Below are 19,082 nucleotides of genomic sequence, written 5' to 3' on the forward strand. Positions count from 1 at the left end.
TGGAGATATTGTCAGAGGTTACAGTAGGATATTGATAGGTTGCAAAACTGGGCTGAGAAGTGGCAGATGGAGTTCAACCCAGATAAGTGTGAGATGGTTCATTTTGGTAGGTCAAATATGATGGCAGACTATAGTATTAATGGTAAGACTCTTGGCAGTGTGGAGGATCAGAGGGATCTTGGGTTCCATGTCCACAGGACACTTAAAGCTGCTGTGCCTGCTGACTGTGTGATTATGGCGGCATATGGTGCATTGGCCTTCATCAACCGTGGGATTGAGTTCAAGAGCCGAGAGGTAATGTTACAGTTGTATAGAACCCCGGTCAGAACCCACTTGGAGTACTGTGCTCAGTTTTGGTCACCTCACCGCAGGAAGAATGTGTAAACTATAGAAAGGGTGTACAGGGGATTTACAAGGATGTTGCCTGGATTGGGGAGCACACCTTATGAGAATAGGTTGAATGAACTTAGCCTTTTCTCCATGGAGTGACGGAGGATGAAAGGTGATCTGACAAGATGATGAGAGGCATTGATCGTGTGGACAGGCAGAGGCTTTTTCCTAGGGCTGAAATGGCTAACACGAGATGCACAGTTTTAAGGTGCTTGGAAGGAGGCACAGAGGGGATGTCAGGGGTAAGTGTTTTTTTAAAAAACGCAGAGAGTGGTGAGTGCGTGGAATGGGCTGCCGGCAACTGTGGTGGAGATGGATACGATAGTGTCTTTTAAGAAGCTCCTGGATAGGTACATGGAGCTTAGAAAAATAGAGGGCTATGGGTAACCCTTGGTAATTTCTAAAGTAAGTACATGTTCGGCACTGAATAGTGAGCCGAAGGATCTGTACTGTGCTGTAGGTTTTCAATGTTCTATGTACAATGAAACAGCTCTCAAATGAACTATAGAAACCTGCTTCTCTATGTATGGCACTATTCAAAAGCAATTCTTGCACCAAAGCAAGCTACAGCCAAACGTGCACTGACCGTTTCTATTCGTGGTAAGATGTCTCCATGCAGTTTAGTGCAGGTCATATGCACTGAAGACTAGCAAGCAACTTATCTGTATGCCATGTTCATGCAGTAAATATTTAATGATCAAGTCTTGTCAAATTCTATCATATAGCACACAAATTTTTGTGGTATTCACAATATAATTAAACATTTAAGGAACTACTGGATAGACAAATGGGTGAAAAAAGGAGGAATATGTGGGAAGGAAGGGTTAGATTGATCTTGGAGTAGGTTAAAAGGCTTGTATTTTGTGATCTAGTTTCCTGTAGAGGCAAAAATCCCAATCATGCTTGTCCCACAATTAGGCCTGAACATACTATGAAGCATGAGGGAAAAAAGCTGTCTGCAGCAAACTGGTGATGAACAAGACTTTGAAAATAATCACTCACTATTAAGATCAAGTGTAAATAACACTGGAAATTAACAAAAGAGAAATTTCAGGTATTCTGAATGATTTATTGCAAAAAAAATTCTCAAATCCTCATATTGGTACAGAAGGAAAAAATATACAAGAGCTTTTGAATTCCAGTGAAACTTTAAATAAAAATTCAAATTCCTTTCCCAATTGCCTCTAATTTCAGCCACTAAAAATCAGAATATAACAAAATCATTATATTTACTACCATTTTGTTCTACAAGACTATGTCAATATCGCAGTTCATACCATAGTTTTCACCGGCTGTTGATTTTTCATATGCAATTGAAAACGTTTGGTTTTAGGTATCAGCTGAATAACAGGAGATGAACTTCCTAGAACAAATAGGAAAAGTTAATATTCATTTTGTAGGCACTGGTACATTTCAAATAATGTGTGTTTCAAAAAGGGCAGTTGCAAGACAAGAGTGAAGGGCTTTGCTATTTTTATTGGAAGCATGCAGAGGGAGTTGAATTTCCCCAAAGAATAGATCAAAACTGAGGCTACACACTTTCTAGAAAAGCTATCAACTCACTGGCACTAACACATATTGAGCTCACAGCAGATACAAGAGAATTCCGGATCTGGTGAACCTGGCTGTAAAAGCAATGCCTTCTTGTGGGAGGAAAGTGAACAGAAAAAAAACACAGAAAATAGAGATGATATACAAATCAAAATACACAAACTCAACAGTATTACCTCCAAATGGGGCTTCTTTCCCTGAAGTGAAATCACTTGTATGGTACAGTTGAAAAGCATTTTTGTGAATAAATAGCATCCTACATGAAAACAAAATAAAATGACAGTAAGGAAAATATGATTTGACAAGATGTAACATAATTAGAAGCATACAAATATTCTTAAATAGCTATCAAATTGTACATGAAGAAAACTGCATGTCAGCATACCATACCTATGTCAATCATTTTTGTCCCAACAAAACAGTATACTTCTATACAAATCCCTAGTTAAATGCCTTGCTTATTCAAATCCCTGTTTAAAAGTCCCTTAAGTGATTTCATCACCTGGTTCCATCATCTCCACTGGCAACTACGTAGTTCTATTTCTCATCCACCCTCTCGGTAAGAAAAACTGCCCTTTCAAATTCTCTTTAAAACTCCCTCCTCTCATTTAAAAATCTATTACCTCTTTTTTGATATTCCAGCCTTGGGAAATTGATCCTGACTGAGCTAACTGTGCTACCTGCTTTGAAAGCCTGAATTGTTACGCCTAACAAATTCGTCAAAGGAACAATTTCTTTATAAAAAGTTTTAATGATTAGTTAACTATAAAACAAAGGGTATAGCTGAGCATGCTAAGAAGTTATGTTGTCAAATGACAGCTTATAGACCCCATAAGTATTTGCCAAAGTCTTGAATCCTCCAAGAGAACCCCAACTTTGTCATGGGGTTTGGTGGCTTGTGTGTCTTAATGACCTGGCTATGTCGGCTGGAGTTAGGGCCTTGTGCTTTGACTCTTATTTGGGCCACTCATGCCAAAACAGTCAAAGGGTGGAGTCTAGACTAAGGGTAGTCCAAAGGTCCTCCAGGTTCAAGGGTTCAGCTCAGGACTAACAACCCCAACTGGTCAAAAAATAATGTTACAGAAAGAGCAATGAAGAACCCTTCTATATCTGTGTGCACCTAAAGGCAGACAGAGATGGAGGAGGTTCACTGCCGTCCGAATGCCAGCAACGTAATGGGCAGAGAGTAAAGTCCTGGATGGAACTAAGCAATTCCCTGCAGCAAAAAGCAACCTGAACTACTCTGTTTCTTTTTAAAACCTTAAAGTTAAGTGCCTAAGGAAGTATTAAGCATTCTCTTTCCCTTTGTTTGTCTCATTATTTGTCGTAGTAACTTTAGATTTGCATCATTATCGCAGTCATAGATTTACAAGCACAGAAACAGGTCCTTCAGCCCAACAGTTCCATGCTGACCAAGTTCCCTATTCCTGCTAGTCCCATTTGCCAGCATTTGGCCCATAACCTTCTAAATCTTTCCAATCAATGTACCTGTCGTTTAAAAGCTGTTTTTGCAATGCTTCAACCCACTTCCTCTGGCAGCTCACTCCACAATACCATCTGCAGGTCCCTCCGTTCTTGATTCCCCAACTCTCGGGAAAAAGACAGTGTTTTCATCCTATGCCCATCATGGATTTTACACCCTTTAGTCCCCTACACTAAGGGATAAGAATCTAGCCTGCCTATAACTCAGTCCTTCAAGTCCTGGCAACATCCTTGTAAATATTTTCTGCACTTTCTTGTTTAATAACATATTTCCTGCAACAATGCAACCAAAACTGAATGCAATACTAAGAGTGGCTTCATGAGCATCCTATACAACTGCACCAAGATCTCCCAGCTTTTACAGAATGCCCTGATTTATAAAGGTCAGATGGCAAAAGCTTTCTTCACCAACTACCTGCGACTTCTTTTAGTGAAGCATGTATGTGTAGTCCAAGATTCCTCCGTTCACTGTGAAAGTTCTACATGCATTTGACTTTCCAGACTGCAACACCTTTCACTTATCTCAATTAAGCTCCATTTGTCATTCCTCAGCCCACTTAACTTTCCCAGTAATTTTTGATAACCCTCTTCATTCACCAACATACCACCTATTTTAGTGTCATCTGCAAACTTACTAATCACAAACTGTGCAATACTATCCAAATCAGCTCTAGATTTAACCTATCCCATCTCAACTTACCAGGAATCTTACATGCTTTCCTCCATATTTCTACCCAAGTTCGGCTGAAGAATCCTTACAATTGCAGTTCTGATGAAACAGGATTGACCCAAAACATTGATCCTGTATCTATCCACAGATATTTCTTTAGCATTTACAAACATTTCCATTTTTTAAATTTTAGATTACTGATACCTACAGCATCTTAATTTAGAAATCTTGCTTTATAATAGTGCTCAAGAGACAAAGAAAATCCCCATCTTCATTATTAGTCATAAAAGCATTTGGCAACACAACAGATAGGAACAGATAACGTATAGAACAAATACTGGATTAGTTTGATAATGCATCATATTAAGCTGACATATCAATTCTCAGAGACGTTGGTTTCCTTATGTTTGATTGGAGAAAATAAAGACTGTCCTTAGAATCAGCATCACCTCACCACAAATTTATTCCTCACCCTGATCATTGTCACTAGTTGGACTAAACTGCCTGCACCTTTACTGGACTTCATTTTGAAGCTAACAGTTCATATTCCATCCAATACAATTTCCACTTCCACTTTGCAGTAGAAACAATTAATGCTACTAATCTCAAATCCTCCAGTGCTGAAACTGTTGACTCTACATATAAATATTCCAATCAATTAATAGCCAGCATCTCACCTTTCACCATGTATGAACCTCCAAATTACAGTAAACAACAGCCCATACAAAACTCATTGGTAGCCTTTCTTCCCCATCAATTTCCTTGCTATCAGGATTCAGATGAGAAATGGGGGGGGGGGAGAGCATAAGGGAGGGGACGGTTAAGAGTAGTAATTACAAGTCGATATCGGATTTCTAGATCTGATGGGTTTAATGGCTCCATTCTGTGCTACAACTCTATGCAAGCTGATAACCAAATAGAAAATGCTGAGAAATCCTCTGCTGAAACTGCCTTATAGAAACACAAGATGACATTCCTTGACATTAAGCTTTACCAGAAAGTTTTAGACCAAAGTCAGAAGCAATAGCAAGGTGGAAAATTAAAGCAGTGGAACTACCCCACCCCCATGTCCCACAATTCCCTTAAATATTATAAATTCACTGATGTCTTTTGTATAGTGCTATAATGGTAGGCACAACACTTTATAGTACAGGTGACCTGGGTTCAGTTCTCACAACTATCTGTAGAGTTTGTTTGTTCTCTATGACCATGTAAATTTCTTCCGGGTGCTCCGGTTTGATGTACTGGTTGGTAGGTGAATTGGTCCCTGCAAGTTGTCCCGAGATTAGGCTAGGGTTAAATCAGGGTTGTTGGGCATTGAGGCCCGAAGGGCCAATTCCATGCTGTATATCAATAAATAAATATAAATAAATGAATTCAATGAATGAAAAAAATCAGGATTATGCTTGAAAAATGTATGACGTGTCTCCCAATATAGGCATTATTTTCTGCATTCTGTGTCTCCACATAAAGAAAGCAAGATGAACAAGAAATCCCACAGGAGTACATATCAAGAGTGCAGGTAGAAGGGCAGGAAAAAAAAAAGGTGTCCTAGACCAAATGGTCCCTTTGGAATTCAGGGATTACGAGCAAAATCCACTTTCTCAAATTCAGATTGGTTTATTTGCACATATATACCAAGGTGCAATGAAATTTATTGCTGGCATGAAATTCATGGTAACAATTAGTGCAAAGCCAGACAAATGGTGAGAAATTCTGCAAATCCAAAGTCGAAGAAGTTGCCCTGAAACATCGACACTTGTACACTTCCATCGTACCTGCTGAGTTCCTCCAGCATTTTGTGGGTGTTGCGAAGTCTGTAATGCTGTATAAGGTTATTAGAAAATTGATGGTCTCGGAAGAGATTAGTAGGGAAGACGGCCAAAATATGAAGCCCCATATCCTAGTTCTCAGCAAGTGCAGAAGTCTAACACATGAAAGATGAAGACATAAAGGAGAGGCAAATATTTTAGAGAAACTGGGTGACTTGAAGGCAGCCACGGAATGGAAACAGTAAGCATGGAATGGGCGAGCCTTTGCTGCTGGTTAGCGGCTATCACAGCGATGGGGGGAAAGGCGGGCGTGAGGGGCGAAGCCGAATCCCACGCGGCCTAACACGCAATCCGCGCCAGGTTTTCCTCATAATTCTCACACCTCTCCAGGCGTCGGTCTTCCGCCTCATCTTCACTGTCCTGGACCGAGCCCTCCACGATCGTCTCGTCGCTTTCGCTATCCGACACCAGCTGGCTCTCCATCTCCGACCCACCAGCACCGGCGGCGGCAACCGAGCGAGCAGCGCCAGCGCCAGCCGCGCGCGGGCTCGGAACCAATCGCTCGACCGCCAGTGAGCATGCGCATCTGCACAGCGTCGTTTTCCCTCTCTCAGCGGTCGCGACTGGCAGGTACGTTCCCACCGATCACTTAGCAGTGGTTGCTGATGGATTTGGCAAATTTTCCAAAATGTAAACAATGTATATTGGTTGCTTTAGTCGGATCTGTATGGTTGCTTTATGAGGGGGGGCATTGGCAGGTATGAAAGTATCTTAGCGGGGTGTTGGGCTAAGAAGTGTTGGGAAATGCTGCCTTAGCTCGAGCATTGAGATGATGTTGTGGTGCTATTAAATCATTCTCAATTTCAGCATTTCTGATAGAAATGGGCGGAGTTTTTACATCTACCCAGCTTACAGTTAGCAATGGTTTTTTGGGTTAACACAAGAGAACATAAAGTGGTCATTCAATAATGGCAATATTAGTGGAGGGTTGGGAGCACTTCATTCGTAAGGTCGTTAGTTTTGGGTGGATAGGAAATGAATGGACACAAAATCTTGGGTTGTTTAATGTGGAATATGGTCCCAGTGTACCACGTTCTGTCCCTACTCCATGGCTTTTCCCTTTGCCTGTAGTTGTTTTGGGCCTTTAGGAAAAGGTCAAGGTGGGGAGCAATTATTTATCAGTGGCACAGGAAGTTCGGCAGTATGGTTATGGTAGATATTATAGATTACTAAATATTACACAGTTTGTTCTAAAGATCCAGTGCTAGGTGGTTCAGGTGGTTATGTTCCAAAGTTTCAGGTGACTATAAAGAAAAGATGATCAGACAGTATCAGTATTAATGTCAGAGATAGTCACTATTATTTTAGCCTCGGAATAAGTCCAAAAAAAATTCACCCTGATTATGTACTTCTGTGCTCTGTTTCGTTCTCAGTCTTGAAATCTATTTAAACAGGTACTTCCAATTGTAGGTCAGACATTCTTCTTGAGTTTGGACAACATCAGTTGATGGTTGCAGGGTCTATGCCTGTGTATTCGTTTCATTCCTGCCCTTTTTGGGATTGAAGGAAATAAGGTGGCAGACATTCTTGCAAAACAATCACTTAAATTTGAGGATATAAATGTAGTGGCGCCTTTGCATAAGAGGTAGATGAAAGCCATTAGTCAAAAGTCTATTCAATCACTGTAGCAATAAAGTTGGGATAAAGAAAGGAAAGGACAGTATTTATATAAAATTCAGAGGATGGTGGGAACTCAACTGGGAGATGGATATAAAAAGTGAAAAAAAAGTTATATTTACATATTGGACATACCAGGTTGAATAATTCCCTGTTCAGAATTAACATGCATGATAAGAGCATCTGTAGGAAGTACACTTGTCAAGAAATCGTTCCACATATATTGTTTAAATGCTGTTCCTACGGGGTGCAAAGGAAACATAGCTAAATTGAGATCTTTAGGATAGACATAGTTTAACATGGAACATTTGTCAGGATATCATTGCCATCGTAATGTATACAAGTGCATATTTGACTCTCTGAAAAGCATTAGACTTTTTGATTTTGAGTTTTTTGGGTGGGAATTTAGTGGATATACTTCCTGTCTCTTTGCTTCACACTCCAACTCCAGCAAATGGTGGTAATGCACCTTATTGGTTTGTAAACCACCATTTAACTTTACAAGATGATGAAGAAGCAAGTTTTCAATTTGCATGCAGCTCATGTAAATATTGCAAAAGATTACGATCATGTGGGTGTAGATAGAGAGAAAATGAAAGTTAAGGGGCTTTGCAAACTGGAGTGGAATTATTACTTATTGCTAATAGTCTCCAACCCTTCCCCCAACCCCTATTTTTTTTGTTGCCTTTCTCACAAGTGCACCCCTCTATCCCCCATTATCCAACTTCATGCCCGTCTCCTCCTGGTTTCATCCACCTGACATCCACAACACTTCTTTCACCGGTTCCCCTTCTTTCATTTGGTTCTATCTATCTGCCCTTTTTTGCCCCAAAAATAGCTGCCATTATCACCTTCTTTCCTTATCAGATTACAAATTTCTTCCAGGTTATCACCCTCCACCTTCCATCCTCATCATCTCTTTCTCTCACCTGGCTCTGTCTCACTAGCTGCCCCAACTGGCTTCATCGTTCCACTCTCTCCAGTCCTCTTCTCATCTATTGGCCCCTCCCCGCTCTACACTCAGTGCTGATTCAAGGTCTCAACCTGAAATAGTGACAATTATCTACCTTTCTCCACCTCCCACAGACGCTGTTCAACCTGCTGAGTTCCTCCAGCAATTCCCCCTCGCCCCCGCTGGAAAACGAAACAGCTCAGGGGTGTATTCTGTCCAGAGGCAAACAGAGTTAATATTGTTCATTAATGATGCTTCATTTGAACTTGGGTATGTTCACATATTGGCTTTAGAACAACATTTTGGGCTTTCTTCAGTAGTCACTGGGAAATTCTCATCACTTGTACCACAAAGCTTTAATTTTGAAATTCACTGTGGATTTTTGTATAGTTCTAAAGGTTATGTGAGATGGCATTTTTGTTTTGTAAAGTGATATTCAATATCATAGCTATTCTGTGACCATTACATAGTCCAGCTTTGTGGTCTGATAAATGGGAGGAGTGCATTCAGCCCATAGAATCTTCACTGTCATTTTAATAAGATCATCATTAACATTTAACTCAATGTCCACACAAACCAATTGGATATATTTAGTGAATTATCCTCTCTAGAATTGCTCTTCAGCAATTCATTTACAAGAACACCCAGGTCCCCCTGAACACTAACACCTTTTAGTCTCTCACTATTTAAAAAAATATATATATACTTATGTTTTTCCTCTACCAATGAGATGACTCATTTTCCACATTGTGTTCTACCTATCATATATATGTATATTCACTGTCTGATTGTATCCCGGAAGTCTCTCTATATCTTCCTCATAAGCCCACAGCTGCCTAGCTTTGTACCATCAGCAGACTTGGACATATTACATTATATCCCATCATCCTAATCACTGATTAAAATTGTGAATAGCTAGGGGCCTGTGACAATGTATTTCCTCCAATACCGTGCACTTTAATTTTGTTTTATAATCTCTTATTTAGAACCTTATCAAAGATCTTCTAAATCCAGATACATCACATCTGATGATTCCCTCCTTTCTATTACGCTAGTTATAATCATTAAAAAAAACACTTGATAGATTTGTTAAAAAAGATTTTCTCTTCAAAGTCAATGTGGACTATGTCCATTTCTATTAGTTTCTAAATGCTCTTTTATAACATCCTTAGTAATACATTCCAGCATTTTCCCAGTGATTCATGTCTCTGTACTTTTAAGGGTCTTTTAAGAGACATTTAGATAGGTACATGGAGCTTAGTAAAATAGAGGGCTATAGGTAAGCCTGGTAATTTCTAAGGTAGGGACATGTTCAGCACAGCTTTGTGGGCCAAAGGGCCTGTATTGTGCTGTAGGTTTTCTATGTTTCTACTCTGAGTTCTGGCAATCAGAATGAGTTTTATTATCTCTGACATACTGTATGACCGTGCAATTTGTTGTTTTGCAGCAGCGGTTCAGTCCAATACATAAAATACTGTAAGTTACAAGAAAAAATATTTTTAAAATTATAAAGCAGTGCAAAAAGAGAGTAAGCAAAGAAGTTTGCAAAGTTTCAGCATGTCATCTATAACGTTATCAAACTTCTTTAAATGTGGGGTGGAGAGCATACTGACTGCTTGCATCACAGCCAGGTATGGAAACACCAATGCCCTTGAACTGAAAAGCCTACAAAAAATAGTGGATACAGCCCATGGGTAAAGCTTTCCCCATTATTGAGCACATCTACAAGGAGCAGTGTCATAGGAAAGACGTATCCATCATCAAGGACCCCCCACCATCCTGGTCATGCTCTCTCTTGCACTGCCATCAGCAAGGATATTCAGGAGCCTCAAGTTCCACGCCGCCAGGTGCAGGGACAGTTATTACCCCTCAACCATCAGTCTCTTGAACCAGTTGAATAACTTTTTTCAACTTCTCTCACCCCAGTACTGAACTGGCCCACAACCTATAAACTCATTTTCAAGGACTCTTCATCTCATGTTCTCGATTTTTATTGCTTGTTTATTATCATTTCTTCCTTTTTCCATTTGCACAGTTTGTTCGTCTGTCCTTCTTTGTGTACAGCTTTTCATTGATTCTGTTCTGTTTCTTTGTGTATTTTCTGTGAATGCTTCCAAGAAAGTGAATCTCAGGGTAGTACGTGGTGACATTTATGTCCAGACGTCCAATCAGCATCGGGAGCAGAGCACATCGAAGAGTTTACTCGCAGGTCAGCGAAACTAGTATAAAAAGAGAGCTTCACGGATGCTCAGACATTCCAGACATCCAATCGGCATCGGGAGCAGAACACCACGAATTAAATAAAAGTACAAAAGGGGCAAACAGGGCAGCCACTGTTGGGAACAGGCCAGCAGTGGGAGTAGGAGTGTCAGGCTTTGACTCAAGAAGCTTCGATGAGAAGAGGCTGAGCCCAAAAAAACAGGTTAGAAGATTTGGTCTTGGTTGCCCATTGTACGATACTGGCAGGACAGCAAATATGGCAGTGGAATGCTCCTCCTGTAGGATGCGGGAATTCATGGAACCTGATAGTCTCCCTGATGACTACACCTGTGGGAAGTACAGCCAACTCCAGCTCATGAAAGACCTCATTAAGGAGCTGGAGCTGAAGCTGGATGAACTTGAGATCATCCGGGACAGGGATGGAGGCAAAAGAGGTGGGGAAGTGTGGCACTGCTAATCAGGGATGGAATCACGGCTGTAGGGAAGGAGGAAGTCATGGAGGGATTTTCTACTGAGTCATTGTGGGTGGAAGCCAGAAACAGAAAGGGGGCAATAACACTACTCAGTGTTTTTATAGACCCCCCCCCCCCAATAGTAACAGAGGCATCAAGGAGCAGATTCTGGAACACTGCAATAATAATAGGATTGTTGTGATGGGTGATTTTAACTTTCCTAATATTGACTGGCATCTCCTTCGAGCAAGGAGATGGGGTAGAGTTTGTTAGGTGTGTTCAGCAAAATTTCCTGACGCAGTATATAGACAAGCCAACTAGAGGAGAGGCTGTACTTGATCTTGTATTGGAAATGAACCGGGCCAGGTGTCAGATCTTGGTGGGAGTGCATTTTGGTGGTGATGGTCACTCCATCTCATTTACCATAGTACTAGAGAGGATAGAAGCAGACAATTTGGGAAAACATTTAATTGGGGTAGGAGGACGTATGCTGCTATTAGGCAGGAACTTCAGAACATAAATTGGGAGCAGATGTTCTCAGGGAAATGCACAGCTGAAATGTGGCAAATGTTCAGGGAGTATTTGCATGGCATTCTGCATAGATAAGTTCCACTGAGGTAGGGAAAGGATGGTAAGGTAAAAGAACCTTACAAAGGATGTAAAAAAATCTAGTTAAGAAGGAAAGAAAAGCTTACAAAAGGTTTAAGAAACTAGGTACTGTTAGAGCTCTAGAAAATTACAAGGGTGTCAGGTAGGAGCTCAAGAATGAAATTAGGAGAGCCAGAGGAGCCATGAGAAGGCCTTGGCGAGCAAGATTAAGAAAACCCCAAGGCATTCTACAAGTATGTGACAAGCAAGAGGATGAGCCGTGTGAGAATAGGACCAATCAGGAGCTAGAGTGGAAACGTGCATTGAGCCAGAGGAGGTAGCAGAGGTATTTAATACTTTGCTTCAGTATTCACCAGTGAAAAGGACCTTGGCAATTGTGGGGATGACTTACAGCAGACTGAAATGCTTGAGTGTATAGACATTAAGAAAGAGGATGTGCTGGAGCTTCTGAAAGGTATTAAGTTACACAGGTCACTGGGACCGGACAAGATATACCCCAGGCTACTGTGGAAAGTGAGGAAGGAAATTGCTGAGCTTCTGGTGATGACCTTTGCATCATCAATAGGGACAGGAGTAGTACCAGAGGACTGGAAGGTTGCAAATGTTGTTCCCTTGTTCAAGAAAGGGAATAGAGATAACCCAGGAAATAATAGACCAGTGAGTCTAACTTCAGTGGTGGGCAAGCTGTTGGAGAAGATCCTGAGAGGCAGGATGTATGAGCATTTGGAGAGGCATAATCTGATTAGGTTTAGTCAGCATAGCTTTGTCAAGGGCAGGTCATGCCTTACAAACCTGATTGAATTCTTTGAGGATGTAACAAAACACAATTAAGGTAGAGCAGTGGATGTTGTGTATATGGATTTCAGTAAGGCATTTGATAAGGTTCCCCATGTGAGGCTCCTTCAGAAAGTAAGGAAGCATGGGATCCAAGGGGACTTTGCTTTGTGGACTAGAATTGGCTTGCCCACAGAAGGCAAAGGGTGGTTATGGACAGTTCATATTCTGCATGGAGGACAGTGACCAGTGCTGTTCTGCAGGGATCTGTTCTGGGACCCCTCCTCTTTGTGATTTTTATGAATGGCCTGGATGAGGAAGTAGAAGGGGGGTAAGTAAGTTTGCTGATGACACAAAAGTTGGGGGTGTTGTGGATAGTCTGGAGGGTTGTCAAAGGTTACAGTGCGATATTGATAGGATGCAAAACTGAGCTGAGAAGTAGCAGATGGAGTTCAACCCAGGTAAGTGTAAAGTGGTTCATTTTGGTAGGTCAAATTTGAAGATGTAACATAATAATAATGAGCACCCATACATTGGTTACTTGTTGTTGAAACTGGAGTTTTCAGAAGCAGATGTTGGAGTAACAAAAGCTATTAACACACCAGTGTTGGTCTGCCCAGATCTGGTTGAAAAAGGTGAAGCTTCCATTCTTGTGAGAACAAATATTTCCATTTTGAGAAGGCTAGCGGGAGCATGCAAGGGGAGAAATGGAGAGGACTTTTTGAAAACCTTGTCCATTAATCCTGTGTTCAGAGCTGCTTTTGAGAAGGTGCAAGTTCCTCCCAAGCAGAAATGAGGAACTATGTGGTAGACCCAGTTTAAACCTGTCATGTTATATCCTAGAGGAGTAGCTAGAGTGATGGGAACCCCCAAATTTGCCAGAGTGCCCAACACTTCGGCCATCCAGGTAGATGCTCCTGATGATCAGGAAGAAGAGTCACGCTTACCTGCAGGAGTGCTAGTGAGACCTGAAATGCAGAAATCTTTGGCTGTCTTCGGATACAGGATGACAGTGATTATCAAGAACACCTCAGGAAGAGATGTTACCCTCAGACATGGAATGCTAATTGCCCATCTTTTTCCTGTGATGGTACTGCCTAGTTTTTTTGGGAAAAACAGAAGAGAAAGTCTCCTGGATCAAGGAAGTTGACATTAAAGTCATCTAAACTTGGTGACTCACCTATACCCGAGGAATGGAAAAGGAGATTAATTGAGAAGATGTTGGAATGTAAAGATGTCTTTTCTATTGACAAGTTTAATATTGGTTGCTCCAAGAATACTTGCCACACTATTAGAATGACAGAAGACTCACCTTTCTGAGAGCGATCTCGCCAGTTAGCACCAGTAGAGGTTGAAGATGTTCAGCAGTACTGCTTAAACTAAAAGAAGCTAAGTTCAGTAATAGGGCAGAGGGACATGAAATGCTGGAAGGTACGAGTGATAGACAGGGCGAGGCATCCTCTCGTGGAGAGGGAAGGTCACAAGAAGTACCTGAGGCCAAAGAAGCTGACAATGAGATAAGAAAGTCTCTGAGACAGGAAACCCCCAGATAGGTTGGCATATGATGCACCAGAGAAACAGTGTTGCACTCATCCCTATAGTGAGATATGTTACTTCCATTTACAAATGACTGGGGAGGTCCAGAAATCACAAAATTCATTTGAATACTGCGTCATTAGTAATGGTGTAATAAGTTCCAAAGTCATGAGGACATGATTATTTTTTGCAGGGAGAGAGTGTAATGCCCTGTTTAGGATTCTATTGCTATGCTATGAGGTAGTTTATATCAGCAGTTTTCTGTAAAAGTGGTGTGCCATGCTGGGTGTGTTTTAGCTTCAGTTTAGGAATGCTGTTCAACTTAGGAATGTGTATCAGCCAATCAGGATTGTGCGATGTGAGAGAAGGTTCTAGAGAGCTGTGGGCGGGTGTTTTGGCGGGAGCTACAGAGCGGGACACAAAGGAAGATGCTGCAAAATGCCAGTGGAAGGAGAGTCCCCACTGCAAGAAGTACTTTGTGTAAATGAATGGCTCCAAGGAGGAAGGGGCAATACTCCTGAGAGAGCCAGTTCGTTCAAGATGGTCTTCGAGGGGGAGCTCAGAATGCGGTGCATCCAGCGTCTGAGTAAAGAGATACACCCTCGACTACTCCCATATGAACTGCAACATTATGTGCACATTGGACTGGTTTAACTGTAATAGGCTCCTTTATTTTCCCCTTTTTTTCTGTAACTGTTAAAGTTTAAAGTTGGTAAATATACAGTACTTTCTTTATAATTTTATGCTGGTGTACGATCTGTCATTTCTGGGCTACTGATAACTGTGTATGAGCAGTATTCACACAGCATTCACTCAAATCGGAGTTTATTTAATCGGAACATCACGACGTTCCTGTTTGGTTGAACCCCAAATCATACCAACCCAATAATATATTGCTTCTGAAAGGTGGCCTGCTCACCGCTGAGTCACATGGCTGTTAGCAGAGTTAGCTAACGAGCTAAGTCTATATACAAGCCCCAGTGAGAGGGTTACACCTGTAATACCCTGGGCTCTTAACTTGTTAAACAGCCTCATGAGTGTACCTTGTGAATGGTCTTCTGGAAATCCAAGTACACAAAATCCACCAATTCTTCTTTGTCTGTCCTGCTGGTTATTTGTTTAATTCTAAAAGATTTGTCAAGTAAGATTTTTCCCTTAAGGAAACCATGCTGACTGTGGCCTATTTTATCATATGCCTCCAACTACCTTAAAATCACATGCTTAAAAATTGACTTCAACATCTTCCCAATTAGTGAGGTCAAACTAACTGGCTTTTAATTTCCTTCTTTCTATCTCTCTCTGCTCTTGAAGAGTGGAGTGGAGTGATATTTGCAATTTTCCAGTCCTCTGGAACCATGCCAGAATCTTTCGACTCTTGATAGATCATTACTAATGCCTCCACAATCTTTTCAACGACCTCATTCAGAACCCTGGGCTGTAGTCCATCTGGTCCAGGTGACTTATCTACCTTCAGACCTTTCTGTTTCCTGAGCACCTTCTCCCTAGTAATAGCAACATCACTCACTTCTGTTCCCTGATACTTTTAACATCTGGCATACTGCTAGTGTCTTTTACAGTGAAGATTGATGCAAAATATTTATTCAGTTTGTCTGCCATTTCCTTCTCCCCAGTCATTGCTTCTACAGCCTCACTTTCCACAGTCTGCTGTGTACATACATCTACTGATGCTTCTGGACACATCTTCAGTGATGTTCCTGGAATCATCGGGTGTTTCGGGTCTTTCAACATCATACAACCTCCTCCAGGTGACCCAGCCGGGGCTGATCAGACCCCAGCTTATGTCCAGATGGCTAGCTACTTATGACTCCATGGCTCCCCTCTTTTGAGCCACAGCCATCTTGAGGCCCTCTCTGCCGCATTGGTGGTACTGCGGATGGCTCTCCTCTTCCTCTCTCCCTCAATGCCCAAAATGCTGAAGACTCTAACTAAAGAATACCTTCTCTCACCTCTCCTTTACTCTTTATTTATCTGAAGAAACTTTTGGTATGCCCTTTAATATTATTGACTAGCTTACCTTTGTTTCCATCTTTTCCCTCTTTATGACTTAGTTGCCTTCTGTTAAGTTTTTAAAAGCTTCCCAATCCGCTAACTTCCCACTAATTTTTGCTCTATTTCATGCCCTCTGTTTGGCTTTTATATTGGCTTTGTCTTCCCTTGTCAGCCACTGTTGTGTAATCCTGCCTTTAGAATCCTTCTTCTTTGCAATGTATCTATCTGCACCTTCTGAATTGCTACCAGAAACTCCAGTCATTGGTGCTCTGCCGTCATCCTTGTCCCTTCCAATCAACTTTGGCAGCTGCTCTCTCATGCCTATTACTCCACTGTAATACAGATACTGCTTTAGCTTCTAAAGTTCTCAAGTTGCAGGATGAATTCTATCAGATTATAATCACTGAGTTCCTTTACCTTAAGCTCTCTAATCAATTCCAGTTCATTGTACAACACCCAATCCAGAATAGCTGATCCCCTAGTAGGCTCAACTATGATCTGCTCTTATAAAGTAATCTTGCAGGCATTATACAAATTCTCTCTTGGGATCCAGCACCAACCTGATATTCCCAATTTGCCTGCATATTGAGTTCCACCATGACTATTGTAACATTGATCTTTGGACATGCATTTTCTATCTCTTGTAATTTGTAGACAATGTCTTTGCTACTGTTCGGAGACCTGTAGATAACTCCCATCAAGGTCTTTTTATCTTTGCAGTTTCTTATGTCCTCCCACAATGATTCTACACCTTCTGATCCTATGTCACCTCTTTCTAAGGATTTGATTTCATTTTTTACCAACAGGTCCGCCCTATCCTTCTGCCTACCTGCCTGTACCTTTCAACACAATGTGTATCCTTGGATGTTAAGCTCCTAGCTATAATCTTCTTTTAGCCACAATTCAGTGATGCCCACAACATCATACCTGCCACTCTAACTGTGCTACAATTTCATCTACCGTATTCCATATACTGAATGTATTCAAATATAGCACCTTCAGTCACGTATTCATCACCCTTTTCAATTTTGTCTGCCTTTTACATTGCAACTCATCCCACTGATTGCAATTTTGGCCTATCATCAGCCTGTCCTTGTTATCAGTGTACACTGCCTCTGTTTGTAAACCAACTGCCCCATCATCAGCCCCTACCACTCCAGTTCCCATCCTCCTGTCAAGTTTATACCTGATAACTGAAGGTTCAATTGCACAAAGGTAAGTGCTTCTTAGATCTTACTGAGTTACCCAATTGCTTTACATTGCTTTGATCCTCAAATATATTTGTGCATCAATTGACATTTATATAGGTTTGCATAGGAGTGGTTTAAGAAAATAAATGGGAGTAGAAGTAGGCCCATTTGGCCAATCAAACCAGATCTGCCATTCAAAAAACTCTTGGCTGATCCAGTCTTGACCTCAAAATCACATTTCTAAGATTTTAACAGTTTTGACATCGTTGTAGCTTAAAGCTCTGTCATCCCAGTCCTACACATATTCAGTGACTCTCCCTTCAGAGCTGTCTGTGTGGAGAATTTCAGAGATTCATGATAGAAGGAATTCTTCCTCATCTCCACACCTGGTGCCATAGATTAACAACTCTAAAAACAGTCCAGTAGTCTCTGACATACCTGATTAAGTAAAACAAACCATGAAAATCACAAGCAAAATGTTCAGTTAAGGTAAATGTCTTCATTCAGCATTAGCTTCATAAATGGAGTGACAACAATTCCAATGTACACAACTACATAGTTGCAAGTTCCCTCTAGTTGTTGTGTTGATTTGCAAACCCTAAAACGAAGGTGGTGAATCTACAGTACATGTGACCAAAAGGGAACATGCAAAAATATTGTTGGCACGTGGCATGCAGTGCTGCCTCTTAATTCTTTAAACTCCACCCATAATAAAGAGATACATAATGATTATCTTTACTGTCAAATGAAGCAGTGAATTTTTTTTTACAACCAGAGAACAGTAAGACGTTTTCACCTGAAACTTCTCAAAGCCAGTTTTGTGCCAGGTGGACAGTTGTGAGAAAGTGTTGGATGATATGTTTTGACAGCCTCACAGACCGAGTGAACACTTCAGGATTCAGATAGTAAATGGTTGGGCCAGCTGGCATTGCATCTGCTCTGCATACATTTTTTCTTCTGTTGTTTGTGAGTGAATACTGGATATTCACTCATAGCCACAAAAGTCTCACTGAGAGAAAAGTCTATTTATCTTCTATTCCTTGATCTTTTATGAATACTGTATCTTCAATGAAATAGGCCAAGAACAATGTGGTTTTGTGAAAGACAAAGGTATAAGAAACGCAATATTGATGTTAAGGATACTATCAGAACAAGCTATTCAAATGCAAAATGATTTGTTTGTTTGATCAACTACACAAAAACATTTGATGAAGTGAAACACAATAAGTTATTTGAAATATTACAGAAAACTCTAGATCTGGATTCGAAAGACCTCCGCCTAATCAGAAATCTGTACTGGGAACAAACTGCCGCTGTAAGAATAGATGGAGAAGTGAGTCAGTTTACGAAAATCAAGAGAGGTGTTAGACAAGGGTATGTTTTCTCCCCTGATTTATTTAATGTGTACAGTGAAACAATATTACAAAAAATAAGACACATCTTGGGAATCAAAGTTGAAGTGCAAAAATGGGTCTGTCTATCAATTGCAAAAAGACAGAATGTATGGTGATATCCAAAAAGAAGGAGAATCCCGTCTGCAGGCTGAGAATAAATGGGGAAGACATAAAACAAGTACAGAACTTTTACTACTTAGGAAGCTGGGTGACATTGGATGGCAGGTGCGACTTGGACATCAAAAAAAGAATGGAGATGGCAAAAGACCCCTGTACGAGAATGAAGAGAATACTGACCAATACTAAACTAGGCATGACAAGCCACCTCAGAGTACTGAAATGTTACGTTTATCCAGTTATGTTATATGGCTCAGAATGTTAGACAATATCTAGTAACATGAGG

General features: G+C 40.9%; 1 protein-coding gene across 1 annotated transcript in view; it reads right to left on the minus strand.

Annotated features, from left to right (window-relative positions):
- The window catches only part of LOC134347114 (uncharacterized), a 76,200-nt gene extending 69,780 nt beyond the window's left edge, over positions 1-6,420 (minus strand). The window contains exons 1-3 of the mRNA XM_063049263.1: positions 6,248-6,420; positions 2,118-2,197; positions 1,668-1,753 (exon numbers count right to left, since the gene is read on the minus strand). Coding sequence (XP_062905333.1) covers positions 1,668-1,753; positions 2,118-2,197; positions 6,248-6,348 — 267 coding nt within the window. The 5' untranslated portion in view covers positions 6,349-6,420. The remainder of the gene's footprint in view (positions 1-1,667; positions 1,754-2,117; positions 2,198-6,247) is intronic.
- Positions 6,421-19,082: the final 12,662 nt, after the last annotated feature.

The sequence above is a fragment of the Mobula hypostoma genome, chromosome 5, assembly GCF_963921235.1.
Source record: "Mobula hypostoma chromosome 5, sMobHyp1.1, whole genome shotgun sequence".
NCBI classification, from domain to species: domain Eukaryota; kingdom Metazoa; phylum Chordata; class Chondrichthyes; order Myliobatiformes; family Myliobatidae; genus Mobula; species Mobula hypostoma.